Source organism: Synchiropus splendidus, chromosome 19 (genome assembly GCF_027744825.2).
Source record: "Synchiropus splendidus isolate RoL2022-P1 chromosome 19, RoL_Sspl_1.0, whole genome shotgun sequence".
Lineage (NCBI taxonomy): Eukaryota > Metazoa > Chordata > Actinopteri > Syngnathiformes > Callionymidae > Synchiropus > Synchiropus splendidus.
This window is the reverse complement of record NC_071352.1, coordinates 3194436-3217125: the sequence shown is the minus strand read 5'-3', so window position 1 is coordinate 3217125 and position 22690 is coordinate 3194436. Positions and strand designations below refer to the sequence as shown.

The 22690-nt window shown below is 49.7% G+C and overlaps 3 protein-coding genes across 5 annotated transcripts; 2 read left to right on the top strand and 1 right to left on the bottom strand.

Moving 5' to 3' along the window:
* Positions 1 to 381: 381 nt before the first annotated feature.
* Positions 382 to 5807, top strand: wipi1 (WD repeat domain, phosphoinositide interacting 1). 2 transcript variants are annotated; one of them, XM_053851241.1, is made up of 13 exons: positions 382 to 734; positions 2164 to 2246; positions 2450 to 2616; positions 2691 to 2787; positions 2974 to 3071; positions 3133 to 3225; positions 3314 to 3384; positions 3961 to 4068; positions 4429 to 4593; positions 4661 to 4768; positions 4833 to 4957; positions 5037 to 5137; positions 5347 to 5807. In XM_053851241.1, the coding sequence occupies exons 1-13, from the start codon at positions 646 to 648 to the stop codon at positions 5395 to 5397; spliced, it is 1356 nt and encodes a 451-aa protein (XP_053707216.1). In that variant the 5' UTR covers positions 382 to 645; the 3' UTR covers positions 5398 to 5807. The 2 variants fall into 2 exon arrangements, with proteins under 2 accessions (XP_053707216.1, XP_053707217.1); XM_053851242.1 differs by having other exon boundaries at positions 5037 to 5166.
* A 134-nt stretch (positions 5808 to 5941) lies between these two features.
* On the top strand, positions 5942 to 13176 carry slc16a6b (solute carrier family 16 member 6b). 2 transcript variants are annotated; one of them, XM_053851240.1, is made up of 6 exons: positions 5942 to 8269; positions 9790 to 10023; positions 10473 to 10616; positions 11079 to 11207; positions 11521 to 12393; positions 12472 to 13176. In XM_053851240.1, the coding sequence occupies exons 2-6, from the start codon at positions 9792 to 9794 to the stop codon at positions 12711 to 12713; spliced, it is 1620 nt and encodes a 539-aa protein (XP_053707215.1). In that variant the 5' UTR covers positions 5942 to 8269; positions 9790 to 9791; the 3' UTR covers positions 12714 to 13176. The 2 variants fall into 2 exon arrangements, with proteins under 2 accessions (XP_053707215.1, XP_053707214.1); XM_053851239.1 differs by lacking the exon at positions 5942 to 8269 and adding an exon at positions 8296 to 8665.
* A 505-nt stretch (positions 13177 to 13681) lies between these two features.
* Positions 13682 to 21903, bottom strand: gna13b (guanine nucleotide binding protein (G protein), alpha 13b). The gene is made up of 5 exons (XM_053851244.1): positions 21589 to 21903; positions 18960 to 19189; positions 16891 to 16941; positions 16198 to 16398; positions 13682 to 15302 (listed from the first exon to the last, which is right to left on the bottom strand). Exons 1-5 carry the CDS (start codon positions 21869 to 21871, stop codon positions 14931 to 14933), a joined length of 1137 nt encoding a protein of 378 aa, XP_053707219.1. The 5' UTR covers positions 21872 to 21903; the 3' UTR covers positions 13682 to 14930.
* Between the last annotated feature and the right edge of the window lie 787 nt (positions 21904 to 22690).

Here is a 22690-nt window from a genome sequence, read left to right as displayed (position 1 = left end):
TGAAGTCTCTCAGAATTTCACTCTCCGGTAGTGTTATTCAATGAATTGAGAATTTATTAATTTATTTGCTAAGGACAGGAAGTGTAACAAAAAGCTAATAAAATTGCAAAAACGTTTTGGCAGATAAACTTCTCACAGACGGACAGATGATCGGTGCAGCGTCTCCGGCGGCAGCAATGCGGAAGCGAAGCTCGAGTGTTTCCGTGCTCTCACTCGGAGGAGGATGTTGTGGATGTTGCAGCATCTCAGGAAAGGGCGGTACAAACCAAGAGTACGCGTCCAATCCATACCCGCCATTTCAGATGAGCCAATCACAATTCGGATGTGGGGCAACACAAGTCATACATGAGCCAATCAGCATAGGATTCGCGGTGACGTGTCTCAGTCAGCTGTTCTTATTTTGCTGGTTTTCCTCCAGGATCCGGGCTGGAAGATCTGAGGAATTAAGCACCGAATAACTGTGCGGAGCGGGTTTAATATCGCTGTAAAGCTCGGCTCTGGTTCGGGCTCTCACGAACGCGACGGCTGAACCACGAATTCTGCCGCATTGGAGCCGTTTGCCGCCGACATCGAGCCAAACGGTGAAGCCGATCCCAGGCCTCCAATCCACGGCGGAGGGAGGGAAGGAGGTCGCTGGGAATCGGGATGGAGGCTGCAGAGGGCGCGGGCGGGCCTGGAGGACCGGGCGGACCGGGAGTCCCGTTCGGCTGCGCGTCATTCAACCAAGACTCCACGTAAGCAAAGACACAGGCGGCTTCTCACTGCGGTGTCTGCGACCGAATCCTTTTAAAACACCCAGAGTTAAGAGTTTAAGAGTTTGGGTTTAACCGAAGTATAACTTTTACTCGTCACTTTTGCTTTCAGATTCACTTAGTTAGACCCGATGGAAAATTCCAGCTCAAAGATAATGACATGTTTATTGTATACGGCCCCATACCGTACCTCGGTTCGAGTCTAGCTTCTGAGAGAATCTGAAGAAGAAAAGCAAAAGCAGAAAGCGTACAGTGTTAACAACAGCCACAGGACTTCCCATGCAGTTCAAGGTTTAAAGTCCACCTTGTAGCTTAGTTATTATTTTCATTATCATCATCATTGTTGTTGTTTTTGTTAGAGGGTTGTTCCGAACAATGCAATGGGACTATTTTCAGATCTCGATACATTTGTTACAAAAGTGGTCTGATGCATTGCAACTTTCCAGATATTCATTTTGACTCGGTTTACCACTCAGGTTCTGATGTGGTCCACCGTGAACATCATAAATCCCTCATGTGTATGTGAGGACTGATGAAGCCTGGTGCTCACCGTTCAGGGTTGTTTGCCTCTCACTGTCCGACTCCTGATGCCATGAACACTCTGTCAGAGAGCATGGTGCAGACCAGGGCTCTTCAGGCCCTTTGGGCCAAGTGGGACGGAAGAAGCTGATGTTACAGCAGTATAAAACACTCTTATAATCGCAATATATTTGGCAGAATTCATATTTAAATTGATGTAAATAATATTGAAAATGAAATGACACTGCATAATGCAACAGGAAACTGACCCCAGGACCTGTAGCTTCCTCTTGGTCCAGAGGCCTTTTATCTATGTCCGTCATGTTTTCCACTGGAAGATTTTTTTTTAATTTTATCAGCAGCGTTGCCCCACGGCTGCACTCTGTGATCAAACTTGAAACTGAGTGACCCACAAGCACGAGTCTCAGACTTCTTCTCTCGCGCAGATGACACGGCGAGCTGCTGTGACGGCGTCTCTGGCTGCAGCTCAGACATGACATTTCTAACTCACTTGTGGCAATAAACGGCAGAAGAGACAGAAGCAGCTGTGCTGAACACGCTCAACAGGATTAGACAGGACTGGAATGTTCCATCTCTTTGTGATGAAGAGCGAAGTCCAAGCTCTGCTCAGCGCGGCCGGGTTTGTCTTTAACTGGCACTCGTCTCGTCGCTGCCCAGACTGGGTCAACGCTGAGTCAGCACTCGGAGGTGTGTTTGCGGCTCCTTCATGGTTGGACTCAAAACCAGGACAATGTCTGGCTTTGGCAGAATAACGACATTTCTCTCCGATTGATCCGCCCATCCCATCTGGGCTCACAAAGTGACTGCGACATTACAAGTCTGATGAAGGTTACTGAAGTGTGTTACTGAAGTGTGTGTGTGTGTGCTGCAGGTCGCTGGCTGTGGGAACCAAAGGTGGCTTCAAACTGTTTTCTCTGACCTCGGTTGAGCAACTGGACTGCATCCATGAGAGCGGTCAGTATGAGGAGATCACAGTGATCTCCCCTCCATGGGTGGCTCAGAGCTCAGGTCAGGGGGTGGAGCTGATCCTCTCACCACCTTGGTTCTCTTACCCAGGGGGGTGGAAGTGATAGATGATCTGTTAGAGATGATGACCTAGAGCTTTCAGAGCCTCCCAGATGCCACCCCGCTGATCAGGTGTTGTTGCCCCCTCTCAGAGACTCCAGATGTCTACATCGTGGAGCGTCTTTTCTCCAGCAGTCTGGTTGTGGTGGTCAGCGCCAACACCCCGCAGCGCATGAACATCTTTCACTTCAAGAAGGGAACTGAGATCTGCAACTACAGTTACCCCAACAAGATCCTGGCCGTGCGCCTCAACCGCCAGGTGAGGTCATGTGACTCCGCAGTGAAACAAAGGACGTCCTTTCCAAGAGAGCCTGACTGAGTTTCTCTCCACAGAGGCTGGTGGTTTGTCTTGAAGAGTCCATTTATATCCACAACATCAAGGACATGAAGCTGCTGAAGACCCTGCTCAACACCCCGCCTAACCCCTCAGGTACCAGACCCTGACATCAGCTGTCGTGCTGAATGAGCAGCTCATACTCAAGTCCTCTGTAGATGTTGACCTTGCGATGGGTTGCTTTGGTGAATTAGAAGAGAAAGGTCAAAATGCCAGACAGCTCGATATAAAATCGGACACGCTACTGATCTTGGGACCCCACTGACTCCAAGTGTGTTCCAGGTCTGTGCGCGCTCTCCATCAGCCACTCCAGCTCGTACCTGGCCTACCCAGGAAGCGCCGCAGTGGGAGAGATTATCGTATTTGATGCCAACAGTTTGGTAAGCAGCTGGTGGAGGCTTCAAAGCTCTGCCTCCTCACTGGCTTCTGCTGTGGTTCCAGAGCTCGGTGATGGTGGTTCCGGCTCATGACACGCCCATCGCTGCGCTGTGCTTCAACGCTGCCACCACCAAACTGGCCAGTGCCTCTGAGCGGGTACTTCTTCATGGTCTAAACACGACATGGTCGAGGCTTGTGGATGTAGCTGTGGTACCCATGCAGGACTTGACCTCTTCCTTCACAGGGCACCGTCATCCGAGTCTTCTCCATTCCTGAGGGTCAGCGGCTCTACGAGTTCCGGCGCGGCATGAAGAGGTTGGGGTTCCAGCACACGCTCACACACCTGAACTGCTCTGTTGTCACCTGGCATGGTCTTTACGTACGAGAATGAATCAACCCTCATGTCACGACGTCAGCGCACCAGTCTGTACAATTGAAAGCCAATGACTGCTGTGCACCCCAAACCCTATCAATACAGTTCTTCACGTTCATTCTTAGTTTCAGCTTGAAGAATTTTGACACGTTTTCCTTGAAGTGAGATGTAGTTCCGTCAGCTTAATTTGGTTTGCAGTTTTGGCTGTGTTAATTTTTCACTGATGATTCTTTACTCTGTCATGTGTGTGTTCTTGTACTTCGACCTTTGCGAGGACCTGTATGAGAACAGATTGGGACCAGTTTGGCAGGTCCTCACTTTGCTGAGCCTCATTTTGAGGGTCAAAACTACAAAATAGCTTGGTTATTATAGCTGGGTTCCAGTCTGGTTCGGAGTGTACGTTAAGTTTAGCCGTGTGTTTTAGATGGTTAGGTGGAGGCTGGGGAAAGGGTTGTCAAAGAGAGGTCCTCACTAAGCTAGAAAGACCAACGTGTTTGCGTGTGTGTGGGTGTGTGCAGGTACGTCAGCATCAGCTCGCTCTCCTTCAGCCCTGACGCCCAGTACCTGTGTGCATCCAGCAACACTGAGACTGTGCACATCTTCAAACTGGAGCAGCAGAGTCCAAGGTAAACACACGCCGTGTGTGCGGACGCAACAGAGTCGCTTGAGATGTTTGAGGACTGTGTAACTAGAAACAAGTCATCTTCTCGTGTGGACGTGGATTAATACAGAACTGGTTCAGATGGCTTGAACGGGTCAGGTGCGGTGTGTTCATGACGATAATAGCACAGTACTAGTGTGTATTATCAAAGTACTGAGGTTTGGGGTGGTCTCTGTGGAGGTGGCCGTGTAAGGAACGACTCACGGGAGTCCCTCGGACCAGACTGGGACGTGAACATGCTAAGCAAAGAGATGGAGCTCTGGGTCGGACAAGTTTCACCATGGACTGACCCATGACCTCTGACCTTGGTTTGTGTCACGTGCAGCGCGGCGGAGGAAAGTGCCACCTGGTCCTCCTACGTGGGGAAGATGTTCTCTGCAGCCAGCAGCTACCTCCCCGCTCCGGTCTCTGGCATGATGAGCCAGGACCGGGCCTTCGCCACCGTCCACCTCCTCACGTCCGGCCAGAGGAACGTCTGCACCCTGACCACGTGAGTGTCTTGGGCTGACGCCGCTGACATGAGCAACTGGCTGATCCTCAACTCCCTGATGCCGCAGGATCCGGAAGCAGCCGCGGCTGCTGGTGGCCACCGCTGACGGCCAGATGTTCATCTACAGCATCGACCCACAAGAGGGCGGCGAGTGTGTCCTGCTGCACAAGCACAGGTGGGAGTGGACGCTGGCGCTCGGCTGTTCCCAGGGCACTGGACCCTTTCCTGCTCTCTTGCAGGCTCTTCGGTGCCGATGACTCCAGTGAGGGGGCAGACGGGGAGAGGTCAGAGGTCACAGAGACCCCGTCCTACGCTGCTACTGTGGCTTCACCAGCATCGGCTCCCAACACTGACCTGCTCACAGGTGAGAGAGGGCTTCGGCCATCCACAGCCCTGTGGTTCTGCTCTGTGCTCATGACCTGCTGCTCTCGCTCCCCCTGCAGGCTACTCTGAAGACGGCGGCGTGAGGAGTGGCGAGGTCATCCCAGAACACGAGCTAGCGGCGGGGCCCGTGTGTCTGGACGATGAGAATGAGTTTCCGCCTGTGAGCATTTCCAAGTGCTGACTGTCGTTGTAGGTGTCAGTCCTCAGCATGGTTCCATTTACTAACAGCCTGGAGTCTGGAGCGTTTAACAGCATGAGCAGAGGAGTTGCTAGCTTCAGTGCTTTTCTTCATGACCTGCTTCTGTGTGCCACTGGGTCTCAGCCCATCTCCCTCCCAGATCTCATGCTGTCAACTCTGTGTGTTGCCAGATTAACTGGTGCCAGGACGGGAGCGGACGGGCCCGAGGGCGGAGCTCCTGAGCGAGGGCCAGAAACTAAGGGTGCTATGTCACTTCATTTCATGTTTTATTCTTGAGACTCAAACGTGACGAGATGTTGACGCCACAGTCGTGACCCGCAACATGAGCTTGTGTGACGTAACGGTCTCCGATGACCACGTTTCTAGGCAGGTGGTGTTGGGGTGCACGTCGGTGCTGTATGACTTGACCAACTTTTCTCTGACTTTTGTTCTTTTAGTAGCATTTATTAACGACGCCTGTTCCTGTATGATAAATTATATTCACTGTTTGAAAAGGTTGATGTTTGTTCCTGCCGTGGAACCCCAGAGGAGCCAGTACTGTATATATGTTTGTGTTCAGTTGGGACCCGACTGTTCTGATCACTGCACAAGACCAAACCAGAAGAGACTGAAAATTAAAGAAGTAACAGTGCACTGTTGCTGCTGTGGTTGGTTTGGGTTTGGGTTTTTCTTCGAGCTGACAATAGACTCAAATTTCTCCTCTCAGGTAGTCACACTAAAGCTGAGTTAACTCAGCCTCTGAATGTAACTGTTAGGAAGAGTCAATGGCACCAGAGTGGCCATGAGGTTCCATATAGAATAGATACAGAATGTGTGATTGATCTGCCTTTAATGGTGAGTGAACTCAGCTTGAGTGCGATTAACTGTGAATAAAAAGACTTGTGACTGCAAATGACTACAGATGTGGGATCTTCTGCAGGTAGTTACATAAGCAGGTCAGGGAAAGGACAGGTATCTGACTTTATAGCACCATAACAGATAAAACTCCGGGTCAGTCGTTACAGCTGACATGACGCCACCCACTTGAGTTCACCACGAGTTCAGTCACTAATCTGACTGGCTGCATGAAAAGCCAATGAGGGATGTGAAGGAAGCTGAGGACTGCAAGGTGACTCCGCACTGGCTGCTCTGACAGCTTCAGATAACTGACTTCAGTCACTCTTCTCTCTTGCCTTGCGTCGTGATGGGGAAGGGGGAGGGGCTTCACCTGCTCTCACACAGCTCGGACTAGTTTCTGTCTGCAGAGGTTTTGAATTGAGGATTCACAGTTCACCAGTGTGTGTGAATGGTTTGGCTCTACTTTTGCAGGTCCCCACAAGGTCCAGCCTCAGTTTAAACCTTCAAAGTAACTGGGTTCCAGTTTGGTCCAGAGTCCTGGTTCAGACGAGCCATGCGTTCTGAATGGTTACGTTCAGGGGGAGAGGCTGGGGAAAGGGTGATGGCCAGGAGAGGTCATCACAAGGATCGAGGGACAGACGTGGGAGTGTGTGTACGGCTCACATTTTTCAGTTGGACTGATGTTTAGTCTGGGGTTTCCCTCTCGGGAGGGAGGCTGTGCTGACTCAGCATCAGATGAAAAGACGCTCATCAACATCTGGTGAGTCACAGCTGAGCGTGGCTGGGATTTTCTTCCGTTGTCCAGTCAGACTGGCGTCACGCTGTGCCTCCTGCAGCCGAGACAGAGCTCTGGGCTGCGGCAGTGCCAGCAGATGTGTTGGGTGTGTGGCTGAACAACTGTTGATCAAAACCTGGTTCTGATGGACAAACCGAGTGGTTCAGATCCCAGTCCTGAGGAGAGCCTGCCACTCTTCTCTACAGCACCTCTCTGACCCAAACTTAAGACCAGGGATGCTGCGTGACCTTTCACCTCTTTACCATCCTGGACAGGAGCACCTTATCGCTGCAGTACAATTCAACAAACAAGACTCACACCGCTGATGCCAGTTCACCAGTCGGTGACTTGGCGACCGAGTCAAGCAGTGGACCTGTTTTAATTGTGCCTGATACCTCCCTTCCAGCCTGCAGTGTTTGTTTACACAGCAGCTCCTAAAACAGATCCCTCAAGACTGATATCGGTTGAGTCTAGGTCCAGTTTTGCTGGAGGTTTGTCTTTGAGTCACTTCTTAAACAGAGACAGGAGGCTGGTTTTCAATTGACAAACGTGGAGAAACATCTTCGGTCCAACAGTCCAACTATTGAACATTTGCTGAGTCGATGTCTGCGGCCTCTGACCCTGAACACACCACGCCGTTGTCGTGGGAGTCTTTATCTGCATTGTCTGTCTGTTATGAAACTGAGGTGATAAAAAGGTCACAGTTCCCTCACACCCAGAGGAACAAAGCAGAGCGCTCTCAGGGGAAGTGACGGCCGAAAGTCGGAAGGTCTCAGCCTCATGGTGCCTCGTGGTGACACGTCCTCCTCCTGTGTATGAGACCAGCAGGGAGCAGAAACCAGAGAGCATCCAGTCCTGTTGGGCAGCTGTGGATGTGACTCAAAACAAAGGGGCAGTAGCTCAAGGATGCTGCTTCTGAGCACTTCCTTCTCGTGCCTTTCATGTCTTTGTTTCCTCTCTGCGGCTTTGAAAAAGGAAAGAAAGGTGTTTTAAAAAATGTATTCCCCAAACCGCCGGTGCCGAGCGCCTCACTGAGGAGTCCTCAGTCAGTTATGCATCAGCCCGTTCTTAGAAGTGTGTCACCAGTGTGACCAGGAAGTCCTGACACAGAGAGTGTCTCTGCCGCCACACAGACACCTCTGGTCTTATGATGGCGACAATGCAGACGCTGACGGGGCGGACTGGGCTGGGTCTGGTGCGGACCCGAGGGTTGGTCATCAAGATAAAAAAAAAACAATTTCCCACCACTGGAGATGAAGGCAAGAACAAATCTACGATGAAACAAAGTCTAATGACATTGTTCCACCATCAAGTCTAAATGCTACGCGCATGATTCCCGGGGAAAACTGGAGCCAGTTCTCCACCTGGTCCACGTGGATGCTGGGTCAAAGCGCAGCTCCATCAGCCAATCACGCCCGTCGGTTCCTTCACCTTTAGTCAGCGTCCGCCAGCGTCCGACTCTGTCAGCCGAGCAGTCAGAGGTGAGTGCGGCTCTTTCTTTGCCAAGTCCGAACCGAAGCCCTCGCAACAACGAGGACCTTTCCGCGAACTAAACCGCGCGCTTTACAAGAACGGGCAAACGCGTCGGCGCGCTCCCGAACGGCGGCTTGCGCGCGCTCGCTTCAATACCGGCTTGAGCCGGTAAAGAGCTGACGGAACAGGCAGGGAACCAGCAACCCAGACAAAAGATGCTGCCTGCTGTGGGAGGCAGCCGAGTACGCCACCTCCACCAGCTGCGGATGTAGAGGAGCCCCCGACTTTCTCCAGCTCCCTCCGCGCCTTTTATGTGGATCAGCGCTGAGCCCGACATGGCACCGAGATTCAACTAGTCCTTTCCGCTCGATTCGCTTCATCCACCTCCGCTCCACTGCGCCTCGGTAAGTCCCCGCTAAATGATGGGACGGGAGGATGTGGGTCCAGATCCAGGGAACCGGACGGTCAGTAATTCCGTATCGGCGAGTTGATGGCGTGTTTGAAATGACGCTTCAACATCTTTGTCTGAGCTTCCCGGATGGTTAAATAGCAACTGGCTCGACTTCCTAACTGTCTAAACATTCTAAAGACGCAGTAGTTGCGTGTTTACATCTGAAATGCTCTAGGATGCGACACAGTGACGTCACAGCGCCTTGTCTGCACTGCGGCTCCCGTAGCACATGGCCCTGTGGTGTCGCTCCAGATCGAACCGGTTCACGTCACGTCTTAACTGTTGTTGCGTGTCTCTGATGTGGTGACTCATCTCCAGACTAAACTGTGAGGACTGTTCCTCAAGATAAATACCGAAAACCACCGACAGTCAAACTCCCGTCCAGTGTAGCAGTGATGAAGGAGCCCCTCAGTCCAGTCTCCATCCTGATATCCTGGGCTTTTGTTTTTGCTCCTTTGTGATGAAGACTTCCTGCCAAACTGAAGTCCTCCCCAGCTTCAAGTTTGTTCAGTGAAATGTTCCACTTTGACATCACTGTTCTCTGAGTCTGGGGCTTGGAAACTGTTGGGGGTGAAGGTGTTTGGGATGGAAATCATCTCACTCGTCTCACAGACACTGGTCCTCATCTGTCAGCGATGCTGCTTGTGGATTCAGACTCGCTGTCACGACACGTGGGACTGTGTGACTGAACTGAAGCTCACAGGTGCTCAACAAGGTTTGGTGAGGTTTTGAAGTCATGAACCAGGCTAACCCTGAGGTTCACATGGGAGCAGGTTCTTACACAAGACTGCCTGATGCTGAGAGCTGCTGTTGCATCATGATTGTTAAAGTTGAATGGTTCATAAACGGCCCTCGCTATCTCTGTGGGTCACTTTCGCTGCAGAAGTGGCTTTGTAAAGATTAATAATTCATCAGCGTGGTGGAATTACATCACTCTGACGTCAAACCGCCGCTCCTCTGACCCCAGGCGGCTGTGAAACAGGCTGCAGCATTTCTGTTTGTTTCTCCTCAGCGTCTTCTCAGACGTGTCTGGATTTCACGACATTTGAATGAGCTGATTTTGGCTTCCCTCTCCAGCCATGAAGGTGCCGCTCACGCCAGCCTGCTGGGGTCCAAACGTCTACCCGTCGGCCCCTGATGGAGGGTGGGGTTGGGCCATTGCTCTGGCCTTCTTCCTGGTGGAGATCTGCACCTACGGCTCCATCAAGAGCATGGGCGTCTTCCTGCAGGATCTGATGGATGAGTTCGGCGAGAGCAACAGCCGAGTGTCCTGGGTCATTTCCATCTCCGTCTTCACCTTCACCTTCCTGGGTAGGTCTGCTCCCAGGGCCTGTGTTGGCTCCATCTCTGGACCACCACTGCTGAGCCCAGTCAATTACAGCCGCCTGTGTTTGTCCGTCACGTGACTGTGGCCTTCTCCGCTTGGACCAGTTTGACATCAATTTTAAAGTTATGGTAATGATGCATGATAGAGCATAAACCAATCTGCACAGATCAGGATAACAGCACAGCAACAAAGCAGCTGATCCATTCGGGACTGGTTCACCTGGTGGCTACAAGCATCAACAAGCTTAGTCGAATACATGCACTCTGTGTGAGTGTCAGACACTCCACCGTCACCACTCAGATTCAGAACACGACGACCTCTGGTGGTCATGGAGGAGAGGTGCATTAGTGAGCAGAAATACTCCAGGATGACCTGAGGCTGGCCGATCGCCCGGCGCAGACTTCTGACCGGACTCTTGTCTGTACCTCCGCAGCTCCCTTGTCCACCCTGTTGAGCAACCGCTACGGCTACCGCCCAGTGGTAGTGGTGGGAGGCTTCCTCATCAGCCTCGGAACCATCACCTCTGCCTTCACCAGCTCCATCAACGAGATGTACATCACCTATGGCATCATCTCAGGTGAGAAACTTCAGGCTGGGCTTAAGCATGCGTTGGTGTGTGTGGGGGGGGTCTGTTTCGCCCCAGTCAGACGTGAGGTCCCCTCGGCTGAGCCCCCATCAACCGCTTTCCTTCACAGATCAGCTTGGACCGGGTGGGCCTCTGAGAGAGACCCAGCTCCAGCTGGTTTCAGTTGACCTTTTTCTCTCACTGCTAGCTCCTCCTCCCTGCGATGTCTGGTCCTGAATCTGAGCTGAGCTAACAGCGCGTCCCCTCTCTTCTCTCCCTGTCTCTTTTTTTTGTCTTTACACGCCTTTGTCTTCCAGCCGCTGCTGAAGTTGAGTCCTCTCAAGCCCCCTGCCACTCATGCGAGCGGAGTGACCAGACAGCTTGACCTTTGACCCTGACCCAACCCTAGCCATGCAGTGTGCCATGCGGGCCAGAGGCTGTCATGTCCCTTTCTCTTCTTGCTGTTGCTTACAGGTCTGGGCTACTGCTTCAGCTTCCTCCCCACCGTCACGCTGCTGGCACAGTACTTCTCCAGGCGCCGGGCGCTGGTTACCTCTGTGGCCTCCTCTGGAGAGTCCTTCGCTATCATCGCCTTTGCCCCCGGTGAGTCCACTTCCGCCTTTGGTTCTGTGACCCAGAGTAGCAGCCACCTCTAAGCAGCCTGGCCAGCAGCCACCGATTATTATTGAGCTATTTATATAGAAACTGAGGGTTTTATGGAACGGGAGTCTCGTCGGATACAGCAGGATTTTTTGCTTTAAAATGACGGAAGTGAAGCATTGAATGAAACAAGTGAACAGCGCAGGTCCTGAGGTTCCACCAGGCTGTGCTCGAGGCTGTGATCACTGCTGCGGCAGAACGGCATGAGTAATGAGTGAGTAAATGAGTGTGATTCGTGCCCCTGTGTTGTCCACAGCCTTCACTGCTCTGAAGGATGTGCTGGGCTGGCGCTTCTGCCTGGTGATCCTTGGTGTGATCCAGTCTCTGGTGATGGTCTGTGGCCTGCTTTTGCGCCCCATCGTTCTCCAGCCAGAGCCCGTGAAGGACCAGGACTTAACCAGCGAGCAGCTTTCTCTCAAACAGCTGGAGGATGTTTATCAGCTGGAGAACGAACAAACCCGAACCTCCATCAGTTCCGGGGTCTCCCAGGGTTCTGACGATTCGGGCGTCATCTCACTTTCTGCTTCCAATGCGGACCTGCGGAATGCAGGCGCTCAAGTGCAGCTGGACTGTGCAATTCAGGATAAAGAGCAGGAGGTGGCGCTGTCCAGCCCTGTGCAGGAGACGGGGCCTCCACAAACCCGTCAGTCCAAGCTGCTGGACTTCTCGGTGCTCACAGATGGTGCCTTCATCTGCTACTCTCTGTTTGGCCTCTTTGCCACACTGGGCTTCTTCGCCCCTCAGCTCTACGTCATCGAGCTGAGTAAGACTCGCGGGGTGGAGCCGCACCACGCCTCCTACATGCTGTCGGTGATGGCAGTGGCTGAGGTGGTGGGCCGCCTGTCCATCGGCGTGATCCTGAACAAAGCGTGCTGCAGGAAGATCAGCGTGCTGCTGGTCTGCGTGGTTCTCATGAGCGCCGTCCTGCTGACCTTCACTCTGGTGACGGAGTTCTGGGGCCTGGTCGTCTGCTGCGCCCTCTATGGCTACTTCATGGGCACAGTGGGCTCCACTCACATCCCCATGCTGGCAGAGGAGGATGTGGTGGGCATCCAGAAGATGGCCTCATCGGCGGGCGTGTACGTCTTCATCCAGAGCTTTGCCGGACTGGCCGGACCCCCGCTCGGTGGTAGGTCACCTGAATGTGTTGTGCCTGGTGTGGATGATTGGTGCGGGTCTGACGGTTCCTGACCTGGTGTCCTTGCAGGCTTGCTGGTGGACCTGACCGACAACTACGGCGCTGCCTTCTACTCCTGCGCCGCAGGGATGGGCCTCAGTGCCGTCTTCCTGGCTCTGGTGGGCCCAGCCAAGTCCGGCTGGTGCAGACCTCCGGAGCAGAGCCGCAGCCAGACGGACCGGGCTGACGACCAGGCCGAGTTCTTAGAGGTGGACTTCTGCCCGGAGGGCAGTCCAGCCAAACCCAAGCTGCACCAGGACCAGCCTCTGTGACCACGGTCGCTGCACTGCTGCTGCAATCTCAGGTGTCACTCTTTGTTTTCGAAGCTTGAAGTCCCACCAGGACGTCGTCTCTGCTGAGACCAAAGACCACAGTCACATCTTCCCAAGCCTGTTGCTGCTACACACACACACCTCAGTCCAGTGTTACTTGAGTTGGGACAGTGACCTGACAACCTGACAGCATGTGAACTGAACGCACAGTGGGTTATTTATGGTTGACACTTTAGTGTGTGGGTTTTCAGCACATCGAGCAATACAGTCATGATTGGGCGGAACACACCAGCTGGACCAATCGGCATGCACCAGATGCACCTCTGTAATGAAATCTCTCACATGCTTGTGTCCCAGTCTTTTTTAACTAGTTGTTTTATTTACCAAAGTGATTTTTTTAGCCACAATATCGCTTTTTTAATCCAATTTCACCAGATGTTTTGGAATAAACTGCTGGAATCAGGAGCTGTGTTTTTGTCTGTGTCAGAGGAGGAATAAATCAGGCCTGGTGTGTGTGAGAGACGAAATGCTCACGGTCCAGGGTCACTATCGCCTCAATAATCCCCAAACACTACATACCTTCTTAGAAGCCAAGATTGAGTTTGGGCTCAGAAGCGAGGCAACGATGGCCGATTTCTAGCGTTAACTGTCAGCGCCCCCCAGTGGCCAAAGTAGGCATAAAACATGTTCTCTTTACCTCAACGGAAATGAGTAATGTGTAATGTTCGATCAACACGCAAATGGAATCCCATGTTCCCTGTCTACTGACAGAATAGAGTGAACATTAAAGGTCAAAATATCGCTGGTATTTAAAGACTAGTTTTCTTTCCTACACAGTTCGACCTGTCTCTGTGCATAAAGGCCCTTTGGTCATGTTTATATTGATGAGTTTTGTAGAAGCGTGGTTCCTTCCTCCAGCTCTCTGTGAGCAGACCCCACAGAGAGACAAAGTGGAATGGAGCACTGCGTCACGAACAAATGAATGGGTGATTTTATTTGACCAGTCAAACATGAGCACACAACAGCCGAGTCCCGTCGAGAAGCTGAAGACCGGCCCACATTACTGGGACATGAACCTGCAGCATGTTTACAAGTTAAGACATCGAAGTGTTACAGGTCGTCTCCAGAGTCAAGTGACCGCTTCTTATAAATTAGATGAAGAATCATATTTGAAAATTCAATGTAAAAGCATCCGTTGTTAGACAACATTTTTGACACAAACCCTCGTGGCTTGAAGGTGGACTTGGAGGACAGCAGCGGGCACATCACGGTCTTGGTCCAGATTACTTGCTACAAACTTTAGTCCAAGCTGAGTCTAAGAGAGGCCACATGACTCCCACAACCGAACCTAACTGCAGGCCCAGAAGCACGCAAGTTAATACTGTCCTGGCTCAGCACCGGCCATCATCTTTGAACAGCTTGAGGAGGCACAGAAGTTAAAGAAAAAAAAAAGTGGTTCATAAGAAGCCCTGAGAAACAGCACAACGCTGACTCTGAACAGAAGCCAAATAGAACGTGGTCTTGCTGAGTAAGTGGTCTGGAGTCGCGTCGCTGGATCCTCAGCAACAGGTCGCCCCCTTCAGGAACGTTACAGTCAAAAGCAGATTGTAAACTCTATAAAATATAAGTTAGAGAAAATGCATAGATACACATATTAGAAACAGGTAATAGCTAAAACGGTTGGAGCGGTGCGAGCGACCTGCTTCAATACACCGAGGGAATGTCCAGCTCGGTCGGGAGTAACAGCGGGAAAGTCAGTTGAGTTAAGAACACCAGACTTGGCAACAGTCACCAGTTAATAATCTAATAACAAGCCCCTCCCACTTCTCCACAGTAACAGTGGTCAGAGCGGTGGAGAGCGGGAGGACATGTGGATCAGAGCATAAAGAATAGTCAGGAGACCGGGCTACAAGGTCATTTACAGTGGTTTACAGGGGTCTCTGAGCCATGGTTTCAGTCACAGTGAACAAGCTTGGTAAGGCAGAGAGCGAGTGTGGCGTACAGGGGTGTAGTAGTGGTGGCTTTAATACAAAGTCTTAGTTCAACATGGAGGGTGAGGCCACAGGGAGACAAGGAGAGAGAGAGAGAGGAGAGGGGCGCTGCCCACTCCCCACTGGGGCTGGTGAGAGGGAGGAGGAAAAACAAGGCACCGGTTTAGGTCGGCCTCCACCCGTCCCTCTTCCTTCTCCTGCAGCAGGACGCCCCCTGCTGATAGATTCACTGTAGCATGAGCTGCTTGAGGTTGTCATGCAGGATGGTGTCCTTGACGTCACGGAACACCAGCCGGATGTTCTCAGTGTTGATGGCTGTGGTGAAATGGTGGTAGAGCGGCTTCTGCTGCTGCTCGCGGCGCTTCTTGCGGAAGCACTCCACCAAGAAGCGCTGGACGTCGGCCAGGCTTGTGGGATTGCCTGAGAACTCAGGGAAGTAGTCTTTGATAGACACCTGCTTGACCTTGTCCTCCAGCAGGTCTGTCTTGTTCAGGAACAGGATGATGGAGACGTTGCTGAACACCCGGTTGTTGACTATGGTCTCGAAGATGTTGAGAGACTCACTGAGCCGGTTGGTCTGCCGGTCCTCCATCAGCACCTGCAGGTGGCGAGACCCAAGCATGTGTACCGGAACCTTTCTGCCATGTTTGCTCATGCTGATGAAGCTAACGCCGAACTAGCATCATCTCCGGGTGGAGAGGAGCAAGAAGAACATTCCTCTCCGGCTGCAGCTATCTTAGTACAGACACCTCCCTGCGGGGCGGTTCGTGTTGGCAGGCTCTTACGATGAAGTTTGTTACAGATGACAAACGTCTATGCTACTGCACTCTCCGCTCACACTGGACAATGAAGCATGTCCAGGACACGTCTCAGGCCTCATCCTCGCCTCCTGGTGATCTTTGACCTGCCTGCAATTGAGGACCTGCGCACAGCGGCTTGATCTTTTCCCTTTGCAGCATGCATTAATGCCAGTAAATATTTGAGGAACGTCTCAGGGCTGAAGGAGGAGTCGGTTCCTTCCACTGGTCCTGTTGTCTGTAGGGCATGTCAAAAATAAAACACCCAGGGGCTGCAGGGCTAATGCAGTTGCTCAGAAGAGTATAGCATGCTAATGGACCGAGCTCTGGGAGAAACCCACAGAACCAGTTCCAAACTGGTTCAGCTCCTCCAATGGAGGCCAGACTTTTGTGGCATTTATCCAGTTTCCCCGGACATTTCCATTAATTTTATTATTAGTTTTATTACGACTCCTTTTATATTCTCCTCATATTTCATAGAAAAAGACACTTTTGCAATCTAAAAAGCTTGAACCCCTCACAGCGTGTTTAACCGACGCATTGTGGTCTGGGATTGTCATGTGACCGGAAACACTTATTCACTTATTGCTTGTCCTATTCAGCAGCAGTGGGGAGGTGCGGCAAGACTGTCCGGAGAATCCAGACTCACACGTGACCGGGTCACAGGACCTCAACACGGCAGCAATAACAGCTTACCTGGTCATATTCAGAGGAGGAGACAAGGAAGAGGATGGAAGTGACGGAGTCAAAACACTCGAACCAGCGGCGCCGCTCAGATCGCTGGCCGCCCACGTCCACCATCTTGAAAGGCACATTCTTGATCTCAAAGTTGTATTCGTGGATTCCCTTGGTGGGTTTTCTGGCCAGGAGGATGTCCTGCTGGCTGGGCAGGTAGTCCTGGAACCAGAGGGGAGAGAGGACCGTCTGACTGCTGCAACAAAGCGTTTACTATGCTCCTTCCACACCGTCGCATATAATAATGAGAGTCAAAACCTCATATTTGACGCGCTTCTTAGCTAATTTTTGTGCAGGTTATTGTGCAAAAGGTACGTGACATCACACGAGAGGTGTCTTCCACGAGGACATAAAAAGCTGCTGGGTCTTATCACTGATGTGAGCAGGAGACCACAAGTCTCTCACTTCCTGTCTGACATAAAGCTCCAGTTGCTTCTCACCTCGTAACCCACGATGTTATTGTTTTGTTATGACACCGAGTGACATCACATGACCCACGTAGGCCTTGACATGCGTGTGTCAGCAGGAAGGCAACAGGAAAGAGAGAATACGCAGGGTCCCACAGAGTCACAGCAGAGGTTTCACTTCTCTGATAATCTGCCTCGGAGCCATGTGCGCCCTCTGCTCTGCACAATCTTGGTGGGTGAGACTTACCGACTGTCCAAGCTTTTCCAAATTATCCAGGAAATACTTGACCGACTCCCCCTGAGACAGACAGATAGGGAGAAAGAAGAGATGAGCTGATTTGATCTGTCCATAGGCAAAGGAAGATAAAAACGCGTGTCGGGAGACACCAAGGTCACAGATTCAGACTTCAGTCCGGACCTCGGGCTGAGACTCTGGCACTGCACTCAAACGACACCACGTTAATTACGTTTGCTATTCTATTACTATTGATTCTCCATATGAACTGGTGCTTTCAAGAGGACAACAAAGGCTTTGCTGCTGAGCAGTGCTCATTAATGTCACACTCACCCGGCACTTTCCAAACTTGACTATTGACTCCACATCATCACAAAACCATATAAACAACAGTTATTATTGCTTTGACTAATGCAATGTTTGGACACACCCATGCCACTGTAGAATGCTGAGGCGACACGCTGTGTCAGCGTACATTCATATTTCTAGTTTGAATGAACTCACTTGAGCACACTTTTTTTTCATTTTTCCCAGCACTTTATCTTCTGTAAGTGGTGGGTTAACAGCAGGCCAAACAATAACCAGCAAGTAGTGTAAACCCAGATCTGCAATTTCTTTTCTTCTTTTTTCATTCAAGTTATTCGTGGGTAATGTTGGTCAACTAGTTGCACAGGAAAGGGCTCATCACAGACACATGAACACCCTGAGAACCAAGTCAGTGGTTGGTCCTCTCCAACATGTCTAATTCCTTCCTCTGCGTTGTAACCCGCCAAACTATCTAGCAGCAAAATGAGCAAGTCGTTTAGGATTCAACTTGTAAATTGCAAAGCAGAATATGAAGAAGACAGAGAGTTACTTTCAGAAACACAGAATCATAACTTAGGCCAAAGTATTTACATATTTTGCTCAAATGATGCTCCACATTTTACTAAAATTAATGGGAATTGTGCATTTATTATACAATATTAATAGTGTTGAAATTGTTTGTGCTACTAAGAAAGAAGTTATTCACAGACAGAGGAATTGAAGTTACAGGTGGAGTACAATGGCGGGAGTGAAGCACACTGGAGGCTTGAGCAGACATTGTAACTCATCAGAGAGTCCAAGGTCAAACAGAGAAGGCTTTAAAGTACCATCTTTTCCAGAGCTCGTAGGAGCTGGTCCTGATAAGAACCACCTGGGTCCGGAAGAGGGGAGCATGCCTGGGGATCGTTGCCATGGTTATGAGGGAGCCAGCGACCGGGAAATGGCATCAACGGCTGAGGACCAATCGGATGAGGACGGAGCCCACGAGGAGAAGCTTTTGTGTATAAAGGGTCAAGACCTCAGACTGTTTTTTGTCGCTATACCGGACTACTACTAAGGCTGAGGCGTAGCTGCTGACCCAGAATTCTGCGTATGCATTAGACTCAAGGAATACATTTCTTGGATACAACTTGTTTCTTGGTAGTCATTCTCACGAGTAAACAGACGCACGGAAGTACACAGGAGGTGTATTTCCAACAAAATGCAATCAGGTTCAGCTACATGAGGACAAGCAGCCTTAAGTCTGAGATGTTTGATTTCATAGCTGTGACAGGACATTAGTTATGATCCAATAATTATCATACACTGCAGTCTTCCATCCAATCAACTTGAAAGGGCTTATGCTGAAGTGCAGAAGAGAAGCAAGGGAGGAGTGGAGGAAGGAAGGGCGGCGGGGGGCAGAAAGAGAATGAGCCGTTCATTCAGTGGTTGGTCAGTCTGTCTTACTGTCAATTGCTTTTTGTTGACGGACAAGACTGTCAGTGTGGAAGACAGTACCACACTGCGGCATTTGAGAAGGCGCTCGTCACCATCAGGCTTACATTTTATCATCCAAAGATCCGTAGTGACCTCAGTTTCAATTCAGACCAAAAACACTGGGGCTTCTGCAACAACAACAGTGATCACTTTTTCCCTACATCGTAGGTGGAGGTGAACTGGATGATGAGCAGCATCGGATCGTATTGATGGCATATTTAGAAGATAAAACTAATAAAACCATCAAGTGTGGAAGATGACCTGTCGCTTCAGAAGCACAGTGCGGGTCACAGACTTACCAGCTGGAACTCACGGCGCCGGTCGTAGGCGTTCTGGATTCCTTGGTCAGCCCACAGGGAGCGAATGGAGGGCAGGTAATGGTGAAACACTTTGGGCTCTACCATGCCATGACCGTGGGACATCATGGTCCGCGTGTCGAATGCCATCATGGTGTCCCCATGTGTCTTGTTGGACGGGTTACCCCAGGGGATGTGCAGCTTCTCCCGAGCATCCACCAAGACTCGAACACCTGCGTTAGAGACATTTAGCTTTGTTAAGGTTAACTGAAGTGAAGAGGAGCAAATGTACTGAACCCGGTACGATGACATGACCGAGCCATCAACCGCACTCGTCTCCTCCGAAGCAAACTACAATTATGAACAGTGAATTGGCAGATGCCTTCATATATTATTATACAGATTGAGAGCACATCTTTCTCTACAACATGTTAGTGTGTTTTATCTGATATCTCAAATAAATTAGTAGGAGACCTTATAACAGACAATAAAAACATAGCAAGCCCACAACACATGCAGAAAGCAGCGGTTTAATCCCTTAAGTGTCAGACACTAGTACATCTTGCTGCTTTGAGCTCGGCAAAAAGATCAGCTGCATAGTGCTTTAAACTTGCTCTTGCGCTGACAGGATCGTGGTACACTGCCACTACCAGTAACAAGCCAAGACACTGGAGTGTTACAAGCCAAAAATTACAGGGAGAGACAGCAGTCTTTGACAACGGCCGGTTCTTCAACCATTTTATTTCATTTTTGACAAAGTCTATGCAATTCATTTGTGGATTTCCTCTAAGTGCGTCTCATTTAAGCATGAAATGAGTTTAGATGGTCAGAAAACAACTATGACATTAATTTTGCATATGCAGTTTACACACATTTTCCCAGGGTGGGAAAACATCCGGGGGAGAACTTGTCATTTGCTCAGCAGACAGAAAGAAGCGCAAACAATAAAGAAACACTGTACTTGGACTGACAACAGACTTGCTCTTAGGTAGAATGCAGAGCTACTAAGAAGCACTATCAATCTGTCTACCCCTTCTGCACCCTGACCAGCTACCATTTCACAGAAAATCTAATTGAGGTGCAGGTTCCATCACTGCCAGACAGTCGACACTTAAAGAGCTCAAGACACGTCAAGATATTTTAGTAGGTTAACTGAAGCAAAATGTAATTCTCAACAGCATATATAATATTTACAAGCATGAAAGTTATAAATGAAATAAAAAAAAACAAAAATAAATAAATGACGTTAGGAGACAGAAGCCTGGTGATACCCCAGACTAAAATAAGAAGAACGGTAGCGGATCCTTTGTGCAGGTCACTTAAAAATAGATGACAAATTGTGTTTGAGGATTTAGTACATCATATTTGATCAATCCCCAACAGCTTTTAATTAACAACCAACTTCAACTTTACCCAACACATTGATCAATAAGACATGCATGGGTGTGACTGTGATGACAAACAGGATAGCAGCGGCTCTTACTTTCACAGTAAACAGTGGTTTGAAATAAGATGAGGATGAAGTGAGCAGCAACCATTTCCTGTAAACACAGCCACGGTAAACAGAGAAGGTGGTGAAGGACTAGGACAGTATGTTGAGAACACACACCCTTCCATTGTTGTAGAATTCTAGCTAAATGTAAAGCATTCAAATATGCTTACTTGAAGGGGAAATTAAAGGTCATTTCAACTTGACCACAATTTGAATTTCAAGTTCTCCAAACTGAGCTCTGTAATACAGTTGATTGCAAAGGTCAACGTTAACCCAAACCCTTGAGAAAGCACAGTCGTTAGTTGTATTATTTTATATATTTTACGGACATCAGACTAGTTTTTGACAGATGTGTGCAAAATACATTAGCAAAGGAACTGTACAGACTGAAAATAACACACACGTAATGCCATGTCACACAGATGGAACAGACAATTCTCTCATAACGACATGATGTGTAACGAAATACCCCGTAAGTATGATTATAAGCCTAGCGACCACGTGATCAAAGTCTGTGACATCCTCATGGCGTTAAACCACACAGAATCAAGACTTAAACAGTACAAACAAAACACGCAGCTCAGCCACGGCACAGTGAACAATGCCAGAAGTACAAAACAGTGAATCAATGCAAAATAACTGGCTACAGCGGTCAGACTGAGAGGGATTTTGGGGACGTGTTGGCAGAGTTCCAGGCTCTTGGTAGGAAATATTCGGATGATGCTACGATGAAGAGTTGAACGGTCAGGCTGTGGTCCTGTTGACCGACGGGCTGAGTGTTGAGAGCAAAGTTTACACTAAACACTCTCTTCTCGAACGACTTATGGTGTCACGTTCCCCATAAACAAGCGGCACTGACATGTTTCAGTGCAGCACCATGTCATTTCACTGCCAACCGACTGGAGAATTTTCGGGTGAGCAGCGAGCATCGCTCCGAAGTGTGAACACGCACAAACATGGGCGTTTCTGCTTCCCTGACCCGCTATAACCAGACCAGCCATCAGTGTTGTCCCCGTCTAGTCGCCGCAGTTGGAGCTAACGCTGCTAACAACTTCCCAGTCGTTACTCAACCCACTGTGGAGTGGCTTAAAGCGCACAACTCGCCGTGTTCCCAACAAAGACAAGTTAGCGCGGCCTTACCTTTTATAACGTTGCTAAAAATCGTGGCCCTAAACTCTTCCTTGGCCTTCTGGTCGAAGTCTTGTCCGTGAATAATGCGCATCTGCTTGAGGAAAGTGGACTTGCCGCTCTCGCCTGCTCCCAGCAACAATATCTTTACTAGCCTTTTAACATACGTTTTGTCCCGATTTAAACACTTATCTATCTCTTTAGATTTCCGAAGCTGCTCTGCCTCGCCGCTCGTCAGGAGACAGTTTGGAAAACATACAGATAAGACAGAGCTGGACGGCAGGAAGTCCGCCATCTTTGAACCAACTTCATCGATGAAGGCAGGCGAGCAGGGGTGAGCGCGAGCGCGGTGCTGCTGCGTTCAAGTAACCTCGGAATTCCTACGCTTTCACTTTTTAAACGGACTTCACTGTAACCCGCAGTACAACACAATAGAACTACATCACATTGACTATATATATATATATATATATATATATATATATATATATATATATATATATATATATATATATATATATATATATATATATATATATATATATATATATATATATATATATATATATATATATATATATATATATATATCAGATCATCAATCAGGTTCCAGGACCTTCATGTCCTGGTACCATGTTTTATGAGGATGAACACTGAATAAGACGAAGAAGGTTGCTAGTTTGCTTTATAGTTCTATAGCGATCTACAGTAATCTCATCTAATCTGACAGTATACGGCTTCGTTCCTGCCGAATGCAAGGTCTTCTTTGCGTCTCCCAGTGTGACCTGTTGCGCTACTCCCACCTGCTGACCGTTAGAGCTCATTGCACTCAGTGAATGAAGTGAAATGTGTGTTGGTTTCCATTAGTACAGTTATTAGTAGGAGTTATCCAAAATGACATTTGAGGCGTTGACCAGCCGATCTTTGCTCCCCCTGCCTCCGGCTGCTTTGATGCTGTTTTGGGGAGTTTCCTGAACAGAACTCAGCCAGGATCACTTGGAAAGTGGAAACCTGGAATCGTGTCTGTGAAACATGTTTGCACCTGGCAGCCAACTCTCACTGGCAGAGCTGCTGGCTCCTCCTTTACTTTCAATTTTGAGATCAGCAAGATTGG

Coding starts and splice junctions, on each gene's coding strand:
- wipi1 (XM_053851241.1), top strand. CDS start 646: ATGGAGGCTGCAGAGGGCGCGGGCGGGCCTGGAGGACCGGGCGGACCG. Junction 735..2,163: donor TCATTCAACCAAGACTCCAC/GTAAGCAAAGAC, acceptor TGTGTGCTGCAG/GTCGCTGGCTGTGGGAACCA. Junction 4,958..5,036: donor CAACACTGACCTGCTCACAG/GTGAGAGAGGGC, acceptor CTCCCCCTGCAG/GCTACTCTGAAGACGGCGGC.
- slc16a6b (XM_053851240.1), top strand. CDS start 9,792: ATGAAGGTGCCGCTCACGCCAGCCTGCTGGGGTCCAAACGTCTACCCG. Junction 10,024..10,472: donor CTTCACCTTCACCTTCCTGG/GTAGGTCTGCTC, acceptor GTACCTCCGCAG/CTCCCTTGTCCACCCTGTTG. Junction 10,617..11,078: donor CACCTATGGCATCATCTCAG/GTGAGAAACTTC, acceptor TGTTGCTTACAG/GTCTGGGCTACTGCTTCAGC.
- gna13b (XM_053851244.1), bottom strand. CDS start 21,871: ATGGCGGACTTCCTGCCGTCCAGCTCTGTCTTATCTGTATGTTTTCCA. Junction 19,190..21,588: donor TTTTAGCAACGTTATAAAAG/GTAAGGCCGCGC, acceptor TCTCTAACGCAG/GTGTTCGAGTCTTGGTGGAT. Junction 15,303..16,197: donor CCTCCTCTGAATATGACCAG/GTAAGCTGTTAT, acceptor CGCCACCTGCAG/GTGCTGATGGAGGACCGGCA.